Genomic DNA, 17811 nt, shown 5'->3' with positions numbered 1-17811 from the left:
ATACCAAAATTTAAACGTGAATAACTCTGTCAATATTAATGCTACAAATATGAAATACATATCATTGGAATCCTCTCAATGAGCTGAATCCAACCGCGTAAAGATCATAAAAATCGAATCACTGGATGCGGAGTTCGTTAACTTTAAATTTTAAATTTATTGTTTACTATAAAAATTATAAGACTATTTAATACCAAAATTTAAACGTGAATAACTCTGTCAATATTAATGCTACAAATATGAAATACATATCATTGGAATCCTCTCAATGAGCTGAATCCAACCACGTAAAGATCATAAAAATCGAATCACTGGATGCGGAGTTCGTTAACTTTAAATTTTAAATTTATTGTTTACTATAAAAATTATAAGACTATTTAATACCAAAATTTAAACGTGAATAACTCTGTCAATATTAATGCTACAAATATGAAATATATATCATTGTAATCCTCTCAATGAGCTGAATCCAACCGCGTAAAGATCATAAACCTCGAATCACTGGATGCGGAGTTCGTTAACTTTAAATTTTAAATTTATTGTTTACTATAAAAATTATAAGACTATTTAATACCAAAATTTAAACGTGAATAACTCTGTCAATATTAATGCTACAAATATGAAATACATATCATTGGAATCCTCTCAATGAGCTGAATCCAACCGCGTAAAGATCATAAAAATCGAATCACTGGATGCGGAGTTCGTTAACTTTGAATTTTAATATTATTATTTACTATAAAATCATATGACTATGACGTAATTTTGACTATTTTGACTTTTAGAGAGGCCCAAGTCGAAATCATTTTGACCATTTCGACCATTTTGGAGGTCAAAATTAACCAATTTTGGTTTCATGTATAGTCCAGGGTCAAAGAATCATTACATTCAGGAGTAATTTTTGCACAATTCATCTCAAGTTTATTGTTGACCTTATGCATATTAATTGGGATAAAAAATTCCTTACCATTACACTCTAGTTTCAATTCTCATTTTGATGCAAGTAAATCATAATTATATTTATCAAGTAAAGTATTAGGTAAAATTAGTATCAACTTCCTAAGATGGTTTTTGATTACTGTAAAATCAGAATATATGGTGCATCTGAGAGCAAAATATACTGGTACATTTCTAGCTGTACCAAGCGACTTTATAGGAATTGTAGCAACGCCTTTAAGATCATGCCTTTCACTTGTATCAATTTTTAGTTTTAATCATTTGGCTATATCATCAGTTATAATTGCAAAATTAGCATTAAGATTAACTACAGCATCTGGAATAACTAGACACTTGATTTTACACTTAATAGTAAATAGTAATAACATCAGTAACAGGATTTTTTTTCTGAACAAAATCAATTTCTATAAGTTTATTTAGAATTTTGTCCTTCTCATCTGAGTCTGGAGTTTCAGGAATATTCGAAGTAGAGTTATCTCTACCATCAACCAGTATTTTGAAAGCAGAATTTTGCGATTGAAAAAAGACTATAATGGCGCCAAACTTTTTATTAAGCAACTTTTCAATAAATTTCTCAATAATATTTTTCAAGCGGGATTAGTCATCCTGTGACGGCAACTTTAAATTTTGCTTTTTTTTTTAGAAATAGGAGTCCATTACCATGTAAAGCTGAGGCAGGTTTCTCAAAAATTAAAATCCCAAATAAGGTTCACCAGTATGATATTTTGCTCCATACACATGATAATCAGGATGGTAGAAAGGTATTTGTTTGTAGTTTTCTAGTTATAGATGTGGCAATACATTTTAAGGCTGGGCATTTATTAACATCAAGAAATAGTTTAGAAATTTGAATTGCGGTGAAAGAAATATATGAGGATCCTTTTAACCCTCTCACATGACCAACATTGTTAATGACTGATGGTGATGCTTCATTTTGAGATGCATTTTTACAAAGGATGCAACAGTACAATGACACTATACATGTTGTTGACATTTATAGTTTTGAGAGCTTAGCTTTGATTAAATCGTTCAAAAAAAATTTAGCAAAGTTAATATATAAAGTCCAATATGGCGATTGGCTGAAAGGGAGCGATCAAGGCTATGGAATAAAATCCTTGAGAAGTACATCAATTTTATGAATAATAGCAAGACCAGGACCCTGAATATTACTAAAACAACTCAGATCCTGTGTAACTAAAATTTCAAAATGCGATATCTCAGTCAATATTACATTTAAAAAGATGAATTACATATCAAAATGTTTGTCTCGTTGAGATGAATCTAACAAGCTAAAGACAAATTTTGAGTCTAAAATCTACATATAATTTTATACATTTGGAACAGAAATTAATTATAAGGTTTATACAAATTTAGATCTGAGTTTTTTTAGTAATATTTGGGGTAATGCAAGACCCGTCTTATTGGAATAGTGCCAGCCCATGCTATAATATTAGATAAAGTTAAATTGAAACCTTCTAGTAAAGCTAAGCAGGCAATTGGAAAACATGAAGAGATAAAGCTAAAAAAGAGTACAGCTGTTAGATATCTATTAAAACCTGGTGAACTGGAAGGCAGGATCACTGATCCATACTGGTCATTACGTGTTTATAAAATCAAACAAGTTGTTATTGGAAAGAATCTACCACAACTGGTCTTATATTATCTTAAGAATGAACCCATTAAATTAACTGCTTATCTGATAGGACGAAATCTCAAAAGGCTCTTTAAATATGAAGAACTTCAAGTAATTGAGGAATCTGATAAAATCGAGTATTTACTGGATAATTTTATGTGGAAATACCACAATTCTAAATTTGTTTACTTCACTCAAATTGCCGATAAAATGCTAATAAAAGCACAAGAATATGCTGAAAAACGTAATAGATAATGCCTTGGTAAAACTGGTCAAATAAAAGGTCATGATATCTTTCTTTGGTCCTGTGAAAGTGAATCACACCAATAGGAATATCCATTAAAATATATTATGAAAAAATTTAAATGGTATCTGCTATGCTATCATACAAGTGATAAGTGCAAGTGTTGATATATTTTTGAAGATTTGCTAGGTAAGAAATTTCCATTACACAGGCCAGATTTTTTGGATGGAATGCAACTCGATGAATATAATGAGAAATTGCGTCTTGCATTCAAATTTCAGGGTTCCTAATACTATCATTACAATAGTCTATATTATTGCGAGAATGAAACTTTAGAAATACAAAAGATACGTGATCAGAAGAAGTAAGATATATGCAAGGAACAAGGCATATGCCTTATCAAAGTTTCGTATACCACTGATCTTTTTTCTTATATCAAACATACGTTAATCAAGAAAGGATTCTTGAATGGAGTAAAGTGATTCCAAAAAGACTAGCTAAAGCCTATGCAAACTAAGTTCGCTGAAATTTCACTAAAAAATTTTACTTCGCTTGATATAATATTAATAATACTTAGTCTCAATAATATAAAAGTTGAAAAGCTTGATCCAGCAGAAAAAATTATTCTCCATGTTGATAAAATTAAAGATGCAAAAAGGTTTAATGGATTGAATTTAACCCCTTAATGACCCTTTACATTACTAATCAGTGGTCATACCAATTTAGGAAGAACTAATGAAGTCGTGAACCTATTATTAAGGAATAAGCTTTATTGCATGTTTAATGGTAAAAAGGGAGGAATACGCTATATAAAAAATGACGATTTGGTCCTTATCAGTCACTATCTTAAAAAGCCAAAATATTTATATTTTAAATCAGCGTATCAAATAATTGCAAATAGCCCAAAACCATATTGTGAAGATATTACATTTTGGGCTTTGAAGCCTGATAAAATTCCAAATTTTGATTCAGAGAGATATAGACAGATAAGCATTCTTTTTGATTTGGGATTCAGTAGGTATGGATAAGACATTTATCTCAGCTGAACCTAAACTTTGCTCTTGTGCCTCTGATTAAGGTTGCTTGCCGAAACCTAGGGGTTTAGGCAAGATGGCGTTTCGCCGAAAAGCGAAATTCTGCCGAAACTATATTAAAGTTATATTAAAAAACTGGCGAAACTTTGGAGAATGGCGAAACTGCCGAAACTTATTATAAATGCCGAAACTGCCGAAACTCTGCCGAAACTATAATAAATCTATAGTAAAATTTTGACGAAACTAATCGTAGGATTTTGAAGAGGTTTAGACAAGCAACCTTACCTCTGATGCATTAACCTGATTGTTTTTTGGATTCTAATGATCACCAGTGATTACTTTAGAAAGCACATAGTTTACACAAGACTACAATAAATTACCGGATTTCTTTAAAAATACTTGGTAATTTTCATATTGCATGAAAGTTTATAAATTTCTGATGAAATCGTTCAAATTTTTTTTTATTTGAAAGCTAGTCCATTGTAGATTTTAAATTTTAAATAAAAAAAGGATATTTTATAGTATGGAAAAAAATTGTCTAATTGTTAATTATAATAGCCTTTTTTAGAATTATTTTGTATATTTATTTACATAGATAGGTTTTAGAATGTCAATTATATAACATTTTTAGTTACATTTTTAAAAACTACAACTGATTAGCTTTCAAATAAAAAAAATTATTAAAATCTATTGAAAATTGATAGACTTTTGTATATCTAGAAAAATGCCAATTTTACTGAAAATTACTAATAAACTTGAAAAATAATAGTAAAATATAGTAAAATAGGCATTTTTTAAGATATATACAAGTCTGTCAAATTTTAACAGATTATAATAATTATTTTTTTATTTGAAAGATAATCAATTGTAGTTGTTAAAAATGCAAATAAAAATGGTTGACATATTTGAAATTTTAAAAGTTATTTATGTGCAAATAAATATATAAAATAACCTCAAAAAGTTATCATATTTTATAATCAGATAATTTTTTTATATCTTATAAACATTTTTTTTTATTTAAGATATAAAATCTACGAAGGATTATCTTTCAAATAAAAAAAAAATTAAGTGATTTCATCAAAAACTTATGTATTTTTATGCAATGTGAAAATTACCAAGCATTTTTAAAGAAATCCGGTAATTTATTGTAGGCTTGTGTATAATATTTTGGATTTGAGTATTGAGATTGCATTTGCACTATAGGTAACTTGCTTTATTTTTTCATGCCTATCGCATTAGGGTGTGCCAGAAATTACGTGATTTAGTGGGTGGGTGGGGGTCAGGTCCTGCAATCAAATATTACAATATACCTTTTATGGTAATAGTACAGTCAACTCCCTCTATAGTCACTCCCGTTATAGTCACATTCTACTATATAGTCATACCAGTAACCAGTTGAATGTTCAAAACACTTTATTATTAAAATCTACCCTATATAGTCACAATCTATCTATAGTCACTATCACACCTATCCTCAAAAATCTTATATTAAAAAGAACAGTTTATAATCACAGTTATATAAAGAATATATTAAATAACTTGGCATCTAATAATCGTACAAAGATGTGTCATAGCTTGTTAGAATCGTCTCACTGAGATGAATCGAATGGTAGTAGTTTTATCCTTTTCCTTTACAAGTGTTTACGGCCAGACCACCCATTGCCTCTTATGAGACTAATCTCGGGTCTGTGTCCTATCATCTTCAATGGGCAACCATTATACCGAGTACTTAATTCCTCAGGTAACAGCACCACTATAGAAGACATCCCCCATCGGGCCATTTTAGGCTGATCTGAAGCTAGGTACACGCCGCCTACTCATCCTATACCCATTGCATGATACTGATACTCAATTTATTTAACGACCTTTAGAGAGCATCTACTTTCATGGAGGACTTTCGACAGGTAACATCAACCATCTAGTACCCTTCCATACTACCATTTTAGGTACTAAGTCTCACTCAAAGACCACTACAGCCCGCGATTACCTAGCACCGATAGTACAGTTGTTTACCCCAAGTGGTATACTTTGTAGTGACCACTCAGACAGGAAGTAGCAGGCATCTGTCCAGGATCACCCCTTATGGTGGGTATCAACCACCAGGTATCACCAACCAGGACCCAAGGAGTAGGGAATCGAACCCCATAGCCATGCTACCTGTTCTGTGCACGAACACCTTGGTTGGTCTAAGACCTAACAGAAGGTCTAACTACCACTAAGACATTGCACCCTCAGCTTTACCATCTAGGACGACCATCTAGCCATTACTGACCCCAAGCGGTATCGTAGAGTGACCACCCGGACAGGAAGTCCTCCCCAAGGTATAGTAGTGAGGACTGCGCACATGCCAATGGCCTCATAGGGAACATTAGAAAGACACCATGACCCTTAGTTGAAATGTGCGGCCTAACTGTACACACTAATTCACCATGATGCAGTCCAACTACACTAATCCCTGTACCTTCACGCTATTGGTTGTAGCGTCCGCAGTAAAATTCTTTTTATTTCCGTGGTCATGGGAATCGAACCTGCGACCTCACCATACTCAGGTTTAATGAGGGTCTCAGTGACTAACCACCAAGATAGGGTGACCAACCCAGTTTTATCCTTTTCCTGTGCAAACAGTCTTATGACTTTATCTTTTATTTATATTTTAAATTTCGAAAATATAATCGAACAATATTACAAAAATAAGAAAATAAACTAATAAAAAATAAAAAGAGTAGCTTCACGACTCATACAAGTAAAGAAATCTATACTAAAATAAATTAAAGCAAAGAAAAACTAAACTATTACAGAATCGCATACCCCAACTTTACCCGAAGGCCAGTGTGAGTCAACTATCCAACATCCAAAAATCCAGTCCGTTACCAGAAAGAAATCCTAAGAGGTTGAACTGTTAAGCGGCGCAGAAAATCCAAGTGCGAGATCCATGATCCACCCCGAATTATAGAAGAGGATATCCAAGAAATCCAGGAATCCTGAGAAACTGTCGCCAAAGAAGAGTTGTGATTTTGTGGAGAAATAGCAATAGAAGAAGAATTTATAGATGGGCCACGTAATTTGGAAGCAGTCGAGATACCCTGTGACTCTTCCCAAGCATGAAAAAGAACATTCCGACACAACCAGATTTCACCATAAAGAGCAACTTGGAAGTCGTTAAGAAGAGAAGAAATATACTTGTATATAACAGAAAAAGGAAAGTGTTGATTCAAAAATGTCGTCAAATGCACAGGTAGTAGTCCTCTAGTAAGCCAAAGGCATGACGGCGAAGGAGATTCATAATTCCAGCAATCTAAAGCAGAGAATTTAGTTTGGAAGGTAATATCCAAAGGCTTCAGAGATAAGAACGAAGATAAGCAGGAATCTCTGAATTTAATAATTTCAGAACGATGTGTTAAACACGGATTTAAATCTGGAAGAATATAAGGACAAGTCCAAAGATGATTCAAATCTTCAGGAGCTGAGTTGCATTGTGGACAAAGCCAATCGGAAGAATATAAATAGGGTTTGCGTTGTTGAAGAGTAGTTAAAGTAGGCAACATATCCAAAAGGAGTTTGATACGGAAGATCCAGAATTCAGGACGACCATCCTTATGCGAAGCAAAACCTTTAATTTGTGAAAGGCAAAAATATATACCAGCCCAATCAAAAAGCGAAGGAGAACCAAGAGCAGTAAAACGTGCCAATGAACAAAAAGATAAAAGAGCACGAGCATCTGCTATAGAGCGGAAAAAATGACGAATATTCATGTCAATGGGCAAAGAGTTAAAAGTTAACAAGCATGGAGCATAACAAAATGCCAAAGGTGAAACAGTAGGTTGTAAAGACAAATGAGCATCTTTTGCCAGAGAATCCGCTTGTATATTGTAGATGTCATCGGCATGAGCAGGGACTTTATTCAAATCAACAGTAAGATTATGGTCCATAATAAGTTGCCGAATAGAAAGCCAAAGAAGATGATTAGGTTCTCGAAGCAACTTCGGTGAAAAGGGAGAATCAACAAAACGTGTCCACAGTGAAATCAAGTGACTACAATCAGTATAAATAAAGATTGAAGAGTCATGGGAGAGGGCGTTCAATCCTAGTAAAACAGCATAAATTTCAGAACGTAAAGCTGAAGGGAAACAAGAAGGAAGATGCAGGGATGAAGATTCAAGGATAAATCCATCATCATCAAGAGCAATCCAAGCAGAAGCCATGGAAGAAGGTAAAGAATCTTTGTCAGGACGGAAAGAACCATCGGTATACAAAGATTGCACAGAAGGCGGCAAAATATCATCTTTTATCCTGTCTTTAACGGGAGGAGAGAGGGTGAAAGAAGCGGTTGGGGGCGAGTTTGTCAAATGAACGAGGGCCAAAGAAGTGGCATAACTCTACGAAGTAGATAAAGTAATGGGAAGGTAAGCCGCGAATACTTTGGCATTCCTGGTAGGATAGCCCACAGTTTCCGATAGGATTACATTAAAAAAGCACTTCTCGCTATTACAGCGTTGTTTAATGGCAGATTTCTTGGATAATGCTGGAATGTTAAAAGCACAGCCAGGACAAGGGTTATAGGTTCGTTCATCAGCCGAGGTGGATACAGGAAGCCAATGAGACATGATAGCTGAGTTTTGTTTCTTGTAGGTGATACACACACGGCCAACAGATAGAGTTCGGGTAGCAGAATCAAAGTTAATAGCCCATTGAGGATAAAAATGATAATCTTTAACAGTATGATCTAATAAACAAGGAGAAGCTGAAGCAAAAGAAGAATTAATAAAATATGAAGACAAAAGTAAAGAAGAAGAAGAAGAAGAAAGTAAATTATTTTTAATAAAATTAAACCAAACGGGGATTCGTCCTTTGCAACCAACGATACCGAGGTACCGAAGATCAGGCCAATTCATAAGATGACGTCCACAAGGAGAAATCAATTGAGCGAGCACAAATATATTCAAATTTTTCCAAAGTTTCCAACTCGATTGAAAAATATAATGTGGTAAAATGGATCGGAGCGGCATGGCCGGTTGTAAATCACGCCTCGGAGGTCGAAAAGAAAGAGACCATGCGATATTTTGTCGTAAAGAAAACAAAAGGATGTTAAACAAAGTATGTGTCCGTAAAGAGACAACTTGCGACCATGGTTCTAAATTAGTAACTGTCGGGCAACTCTCCGCGCCCAAAAAGCCTTGAAGATATGAAAGAGCATAACTGGCAAAGTCTCTAAAATCTGGATGAGTAAAAATTTTTTGCCAAGAAGCCACATGAGAAGAGAGAAATCGGTAAAAGGCATTTTGAATAGAGAAAGGAAGTTTCAAGTAGAGCAAAGCTAATGGAGTTGTAGCGGCAAGGCCAGCTTTTCTTCTAAGGACTGAAAACATAGGTGTAACAATTGACTGAACAATGTTTTCTGTAAAGAGAGCTGTTTGAAGACGAAATTCCAATCTTGGGAGAAGGACAGCATTGTACAGATAGGCCACATGTTGCGCCAATAATTTTTTAGGACCAAGCAGAGCAGCCATATCTTTAACCATAGAACGCGCTTGTTTAAGCACAAATTGGGAAGAGGCGGATAAAGAAAACCAAACACCTAAAAAGCGAAATGAAGTGTTCGAAGACAAAGAGAAAAGGGAAAGAGACGAATCAGAAACTAAAGAAGAAGGTGAAAGATCAAAAATGATGTTCGAAGAAGGGGAAGAAGATGAAAGAAGAACATATTTAGCTGAATTAGCTTGAACATTGTTCAAAGTATAAAATTCAGCAGTTATAGAAAGACGATCTTCAATTCCAGTTTTTGAAGAAGCTACAAGTGTAGAATCATCCATGAAAGTCAAATGTGAAATTGGCAAAGAATGTTGTTCAAATTCAAGTGGAGAATATTCTAAAAGAGCTGAAGATTTCAAAACAAAGGGATCTCGTGCTTCTTGATTCAAAACAGTAAGTAGGGGATCCAAGTAAATAATCCAGAGTAAAGGGGAAATAATCTCTCCTTGATCGATACCAACACGCACTCGATAAGCAGCTGTATCGCCATGGCAAGTTATAATTTTATTATTTTGTCGTGTAAAAAGTTTCAAAATAAATTGCACTAAAAGTGCAGGAATATGTAATCTAACTAAAGCTAATTTAAGCATATTCAAATCCATAGAATCAAAAGCTTTAGAGATATCTTGAGAAACGATCCATAATTCCTGATCATCAGAAGAGTCATGTTTATGCTGATGGATAATCGCATCAAGCATTTTGATAGGGACATCAGTGGAACCACCAGGTAAACCCGCAAAGTTGCCTTCTTGCAGAACTTTACTATCAGCAAGGATGTTGGAGAGACGATTAGTGACGACCTTGACTACACATTTGCGAATTGTTTCCAGAAGAGTAATAGGTCGAGTGTTCTTAAGTTGAGCATCAAAGTCATGAGGTTTAGGAATGGGATAAACCACGGCTTCACGCCAGTCAGCAGGAATATCACCGCGAGAAAGGCAGGTATTGGCAAGTAAAAGAGAAAAATTTAAAGCTTCGCCGGACAAATGTTTAATCATCTCATAAGAAATTTTTGAAGGGTCAGAAGCTTTGTTATTAGGCATGAAGGAAATCACAGCGGACCATTCTTGTAGAGAAATAGGCGCTAAAACGGGATCATACAAAGAAGCGGAGACACCAGGAAGAGGGTGTAAGCTTGTTGCCACCGAGCAGGAAATGAAGCAATGGAAGAATGACGGACCAACGGAGGAGAAACAATTGTTTGAAAATGAGTAATAACAGCTTGTTTAATATCCGAAGGGTCCGTTAAAAGAGTAGGAGTAGAGTCCAAGACAACCAGGACGCGGTCAAGAACAATCAAACGTTTTTCAATCGATAGAGCAGAGTCTATAAAGGTGCCAAGCGAATTCGAAAAGTGTTTGTCACGTAATGCGGTATAATATTCCACAGAGTCCGTAAGATGTTGGGCGAATTTAGTAGATAAGAAGGCAGAAACTAAATTCTTCTGTGATCGTAAAAACGATTTGAATACAGATACAGGAGTTGTGGAATAGGTAGGGATTGAATAATCAGGAAGCAAGGATGTAAGATTTTCAAGATGAGAAGGTAAAGCAGCAATCATTTGCGCAATTTGAGTAGGCCGATTAGAACGACGAGTAGTAAGGCGATATAAAAATCGATCTAAAAACTTGTTAATAGCAATAAGTTTAGTTAATTCAGGAGAGTATGAATGTTGGTGTGTGTTAGAGACTTTTTGAAAGGGTAAAGTTTCAATTGCAGCACTAAGTATGGCAGCTTTTAAAGCATGCCACATACGATCAAGAGAGAGAGAAGAGAAATCAAGACGAGAATTATATTGTCTATCTAAATAAACTTCAAGAGAATTATCCACTTCAGCAGTAAAATTATTCCATTGTTCAGTTGAAGTGGAAGTATAAGAGAAAATGGTACGCATTTCTTTTGTCTGTTTGAGCCGAGATTTAGCCAAAATGGCAAAACAAGAACTGAAGTCAAAAAGAGTTATGAGAACTTTGTGATCCGTAAAAGGACGATCCAGAAGATTAGGACAAGCAACCACTTGCGAAAAAAGGCCAGGAGCAGGAAAACCAGGTGAAGACCAGATATAATCTAGTCTAGAAGAACCATTGGTATAATAAAAGGTACGATCAGGACCATCAGAAGAAGAGTGAGCTTGATGATCGGTAAAAAACTGAGAAGAAAGTAAACGAAGAAGTTTGAAATGATTGGATGAATAGTGGGAATGAGCGACTTCATCAACATTGAAGTCGCCAAGAATAACTACAAAATAATTATTAGCACGGGCATGATCGAGCCAAGAAAGAAGTTTGGCAATAAGATCATTACAAATAAATTGATGAACAGAACCAGAAGGAGGATAATATAAAGAAATAATAGAAATTTTTGTTTGATGAAAAAACAAATCTAATTTAAGAAGGCGACCATTCCAAGAATCAATTGTTTGAACATGTTTATAAAGGGGATTACGAAGCAAAATACCAACACCATCATGATGATGAGAAGAAGTTGAACAGGCCCAATAGGACCTAAAATGATGTTGGGAATGTTCATTATTAAAAATAAATTTAGCATTTGAAGGAGAAAGGCGAGTATCATTTAAAGACAAGGCACCAAAAGAAGAGTGAAGAAAGAAATTAAGCAAATGTTGTTGTCGAACTGGAGAACATAATCCATTAACATTAATTTGACCAAATTTAATAAGGGGAGAAGGGTGAGGAGAAAAATCGTGTTTGTTATTGTCCATCATTACTACACTATGATAAAAGGTGTAAGTAGTAAAGGAAAATTTGGGAATCAATAATTATTGGGAGATCGCGTTATCGCGAGCAGCCAAGAATTGTTTTTGTTGAGCCATGCCTTGTTGAACTGTTTTGGTGAGTTCAGTAACTGTAGCAGTAAGAGAGGAGAGGCGGTCTTGTGGTGAAGTGGCAGGGCCGGGGATCAAACTCATACGGGGAGGGAGAGGAATATGTGAATGAGCAGTGAAATTGGGACCATTCGATGGTGAAACAGGAGAAGTAAAATCCATGAGATTATCACTAAGGCGTCTAGGATCAGAGGGTTCAATATTATCCCATCCTTGGTTCATCGATTCAATTTCGGGGATAGGAGGAGCTTGAGGTAGTTGGGACCTTGAAATAGGAGGGGAAGAATAGTGGTCTTCTAGCCATTTAACTCGATTTTGAAGTTGAGCAAATTCAGTGGTAAGGTGAGTAATCTCTTCAAGTATGGCAGTGATTTGTTCAGTAATATACTATCAATCCATTAAAGGGGAACATCCATAGCAGCGATGTCGTGATCCAAATCAGATTGAGGAGGACGATGAGGATGACGACGATTATTTGGACGAGAGCGTGAACGTGAAGATCTAGGGTGAGAATGGGATCGGGAAGGAACTTTTCTACCAGCGGCATCAGCATAAGATCTTTGTTCAGAATTAGCAGGGCGCGCGAAACGATTATGACGTTTAGCAGGGTGGGAAGGAGGTAAGTGTTTGTTGTATAATTCGCGTAATTTATCATTGCTAGACCATGGGCGAGAAGGACGTTGCGGAGCACGTGATGAAGCACATTTGTCCGGATTACAACCAGGGCGGCCACAATGATGACAAAGAGAGGAGACTTCGGCAGGTTCATGCCAAGTAAGGCCAATAGATTTGAGAGCGCAAGTAATCCCCATAGCTGATTCTTTAGTGGCAGCGGAGGAGAAGTGCACGTATGCGTATGGCTTAGGATTATATGAGTTGTAGGAGAAAGGAATGTTGACGCTTTTAGCAGAAACTTCTTCGGCAATTTCAGAAAGGTCAGCGGCAACAGAACCGCGAGGGAGGCCGGCAAGGAGTGCTACATGGGCGTGTCTGACAGCGCGTTGATCAGGTGAATGAGAGGCAGGACAGACGCGTAAGTAGTGTCCAGTACAAAGTACAGCCCACGTGTTTTCAAATTGATCCATGGAGGTGGCGGAGTCAAAAACTATATACGCAGTGCGATAAAGTTTTGAAAGACGCGTGCGGCAGTGGGTAACAATACCATAACGGGAGAAAGTGCCCCTTAATTGTGCATCAGTAACAAAGAGAGGGATGTCAGTAACTACAAGAGTACGAAGTTGTTCATCTGCCTTTTTAGCAGATGGGTCATGTTCGTGAAACTGTAGATCATGCAGGGAGGCGATAGGCGCAGAGATAGCTTTTTCCATATCGGGTTTGGAACGAAAGTAGACAACGATAAGTTTATTATCGCCTGATCCTTGAGTGGTAGCTTTACTACCATAAGAGGAAAAAGAGGAGAATTCTCGGTCAGTCACGTCACAAGCTTCACGATTGGTTTAAAGTGGGTCCAAAAGTCTTCGATAGTAGAGGGCGCAGCCGCAGCATAAAAGAGAAGGGGGAAGATTGTATAGCAGCAGTAGACGCGTCAGGAGACACGGCGCGTTCAGGTTCAGGAGGCAAAATTTCTACAGATTTTCCTTTGTCTGCAGAGTTAGAGGGAGAGTGTTGGGAGTCATCAAGGGAGGTACCAGAGTCAGGAGCCGAAGGGGACGCGTTGGTATTAACGGGAGGAGGAGACGAAGTTGAAGTATTATCCTGAGGAGCAGGAGGAGTCAAAATATTGTCTTGGTCCATAACGGGTTCAGAAGAAACCCGTGTGCATTTTGCAGAGTTGTCGGTCAAAGGTTGTGAAGTGGGACCGGAAGTAGAAGCAGAAGAACCTTGACCTTGAACGTTGCCAGAAGGAGGACTCTGGGCAGGACGTTTTGGAGCAGAAGTACCAGAAGCTTTATTATTTCGTTTGTTAGTCATAGCTAAAAGTGGAAGGGAGAACTAAAATGTGTAATAGTTAGTAGTAACGCGAAGTAAATAATAAAAATACTTCAAAAAAATCTTTTTTATTTTTTGGTGCAATATTGTCGTGAAGACAACAGGAGAGAGTTTTTAAGTTTTTTTTTAGTTTTATCCTTTTCCGATCACTGGCTGACGAGTTATTCAACAAAATGTTAAACATCGGCATTATAATATTTCTTGATTTATGTTTACTGCGCCATTTAACATTTTGCTAGATTTCTCGGTACCTAGTGATTGTAAAAAGACGATTTATAGCTCTTTGGAATCGCCTCATCGAGACGAATCGAATGGTGGTAAGCTCATCTCTCTCTGTGATCAATATTGACGGAGTTATTACTTAAAAACTATTTAATATTTTTTAATTTCGGAAATTGATCTAGTGATTGGATTTCGATGTATCTTATACCATTAGATTCGTCTCATCAAGACGAATCGAATGGTAGTAAGATCGTCTTTCTAGGATCAATATTGACAGAGTTATTACACAATAACCATTAATATTTTTTTAATTTCGGAAATTAAGCTAGTGATTGGATTTCGACGTATTTTATACCATTAGAACCGCCTCATCAAGACGAATTGAATGGCGGTAAGATCATCTCTCTACGATTAATATTGGCGAAGTTACAATACAATAAAGTTTTAGGTATAATTCTGGCTAAAATTATGTTAATTTTTGGCCGGAATTATGATATACAAATATAAGAAATTTTTTATATAGTCACATCTCTTTATAATCACCAAATATGAGGATCATCGCAACTCTTTCCTGAATTTTTGAAAATACTAATAAAATTTATTTTTGAAATTTTCGTTCGAAAATTTCTAAGTGCTCGTTCTAAATACTAATATTTCCCCAGTTGCTTTCCTCTTTATTGAGCTTTAACCATGACTACATCCCCAGCTCCTTCTGTTATTAACCCAGATATTCCGCCGCCACCGCGTCCTGACACTTCTGCTCCGTCTGGAGACTGACCTTTGTCTCCTACCAATACCGCTGGCACGCCTAACAAACGTTCGCGTATTGTCTCTGATGACGCTATGAATGTTGATATAACTTCACCCTCTGCTCCTGCTCCCAACCTCACTCCCACCGTTCCTTCTGGCCTTCCTGTTAACAGAGTTCCAGTTATTACTCAACTTCCTTCTACTAACATGTCTTTAGAATCTTTTATACATGCCCACCCCCTTCCCGTCTCTACAAATCCTTCCCCTAATGACAAAGGTAAAACAGTTGCCTTCGATGTCCCTGAACGTCGGCCATCTTCCGATGGTAATGCTGCCGCTATAAAATCCGCACCTTCTCGTTATCATGCTGCGGCCTATCTACGTGATGCGCCTGACGCGTTCAAAGCTAAATTTACTACCAATCGCTCCATGTGTGATGAAGTGGATCGTTCACTCTCCCGATATCCTTCTTATGGCACCCGCGCACGTTGCGATGGATCAGGCGATAACAAAAAGATCCTTGTCCTCTTTAATGATCAGCATGATTTTACCGATTGTGTCAGCTCCCACGTGCAGATCTTCTCAATTTAGTCTTCACTCACTATTCCCCTGCAAATGCCAAACTCAGTAACGAAGCGAAGTCTTTGTTTGACACCGACATCCCACTTTTCCTAAACGAGACGCAAGTCCGCCAAGCATTTTCCCGATATGGCACTGTGATCAAGTGCAAACTCACTCCTAAAAAACATTACTATAATGGACATATCCAATTTTCCTCCGTGGATGCAATTACCCAATTTAACGATATCTGGGCGATCATTTGCCTAGGTAATTTATTACGCGTCTGTCCGGCATCTTTCTCAAAATTTCAACGTGACAGCCGAAGAGAACATGTCGCCATCCTTGCCGGTATTCTGAAAAATATCAAAGAAGCTAACCTTCTAGAAATTGCTACTCAAGTTAACGCTAAGGCTCTTAATGTCCCCCTTTCTATCAATTCCTACAAGCCCAAACCTTATGTATATTTAAATTTCTCCTCGTTTGATACTCTCGAGGCCGCAAAAGAATTATCTGTGGCTTTCTGCGGCAAAGGTTTAACATGGCATCCTCCTAATGAAGCTCACACCCTATGTCATGTTTGTGGACGTTCGGGTTGCTCTCCTTCTGTATGTAACCCTCATCCTACACGCAAAGTGGATGATCGCCTTAACAAACTATATTCACGTTTTAAGTTTTAACGCCGGTCCTCGACGTGGTCATCAGGATTCACGTCAATCACGTGATAAATCCACTTCCCGCTCAAGATCGAGATCTACCTCCAGATCCTGTAATAATTCGTTTTCATCCCGATCCAACAATAACAATAATAATATTAATACTTCCCGTCCCAATGTTCCTAACCGTAACAATCAGTCCAGTATCAATAATACCAATTCTAGGAACAATGCAAATTCTTCTGGTTCTATCCAATCTCCACACAATCTTAGTCCTAACAATACTTCATCTACTCCTCCGAATAACAACCCTAATTGTACGCTTCCTCAACACATCATTGATGAGTTAAAGGTGCAGATCAAAGCAATTGCTACTACCCTCAATACTCTAGAGGAAACTGTCTCTTGGATGAATGATACTATCACGGCCCATGAGTATAGGCTATCTGAGCTTGAATTAATGATGAATTATGATGCCCCTGGAGACTCTGATTTGTATCCACCTCGTGATGATCATGAAAATCAAAATCATTCCTATGATAATGGATGGGATGATGCCCCAACCCAAGACACAAATTCTGGATTCAATCTTCCTTCCCATACTCCCCCTTCTCTTATGGACACTTCTCCTGATGCATCCTTCTCAGCTCTGGACCCTAACTCCGTCCTATCAAGAAGACATGTCCCCTTACCTAACTCCTGACCTACTATTATTGCCCCCGATGCTAATACTTCCCGTCTGCAATTGGAAATCTCTAATGTCACTAATACGCAAAAGAATCTTTCTGCCCAACTTGGTTCGATTATGGAAAAATTGGACTCCTTCTCTCCCTCAAAACCCTCCCCTTCCAATGATTGAACACCAATTTATATTGGGTGTATCACAGGGACTTCCTCTCCGTATTAGTGCGAAAACTAATATTAATAGTTTTAATAATCCTTCTTCTTCTTCTTCCCCTCTTATTAATTTTGGACAAATCAATGTTAATGGTTTGTGTTCCCTATCCGACAACTGCATTTATTAAATTATTTTCTCCATTCTTTTTTCGGCGTTTTATCTTTAAATGATACTCGTCTTACTTCTTCTAATGCTAAATTTATTTATCAAAATGAACATTCTCAATATAATTTTAAGTCCTATTGGGCTCCTTCCCCTTCTAATTCACGACCACATGATGGTGTTGGTCTTTTACTTCGTCATCCTTTACATAAACATGTTCAAAAGATTGATCCTTGGAAAGGTCGTCTTTTAAAATTGGATCTTTTTTTCCATCAAACAAAGATCTCCATTATTTCTGTCTATATTCCTCCTTATCATTCTATTCATTACAAAGAACGTGATGCTATTTTTGCACAACTTAATTTATGGCTTGATAAAGCCCGTTCTAATAATTATCATGTAATCATCCTTGGTGACTTTAATGCGGATGAAC

General features: G+C 36.7%; 1 protein-coding gene across 1 annotated transcript; it reads left to right on the top strand.

The window, feature by feature from the left end:
* Window positions 1–1913: 1913 nt before the first annotated feature.
* Window positions 1914–2845, top strand: OCT59_016728 (uncharacterized protein; the record flags this gene model as incomplete). The annotated part of the gene is made up of 2 exons (XM_066145870.1): window positions 1914–2079; window positions 2388–2845. 2 exons carry the CDS (start codon window positions 1914–1916, stop codon window positions 2843–2845), a joined length of 624 nt encoding a protein of 207 aa, XP_066003608.1.
* Between the last annotated feature and the right edge of the window lie 14966 nt (window positions 2846–17811).

This window comes from Rhizophagus irregularis, chromosome 25 (genome assembly GCF_026210795.1).
Source record: "Rhizophagus irregularis chromosome 25, complete sequence".
Lineage (NCBI taxonomy): Eukaryota > Fungi > Glomeromycota > Glomeromycetes > Glomerales > Glomeraceae > Rhizophagus > Rhizophagus irregularis.
Note: the sequence above shows the minus strand (reverse complement) of the source record. Positions and strands in the feature narration are given on the sequence as shown.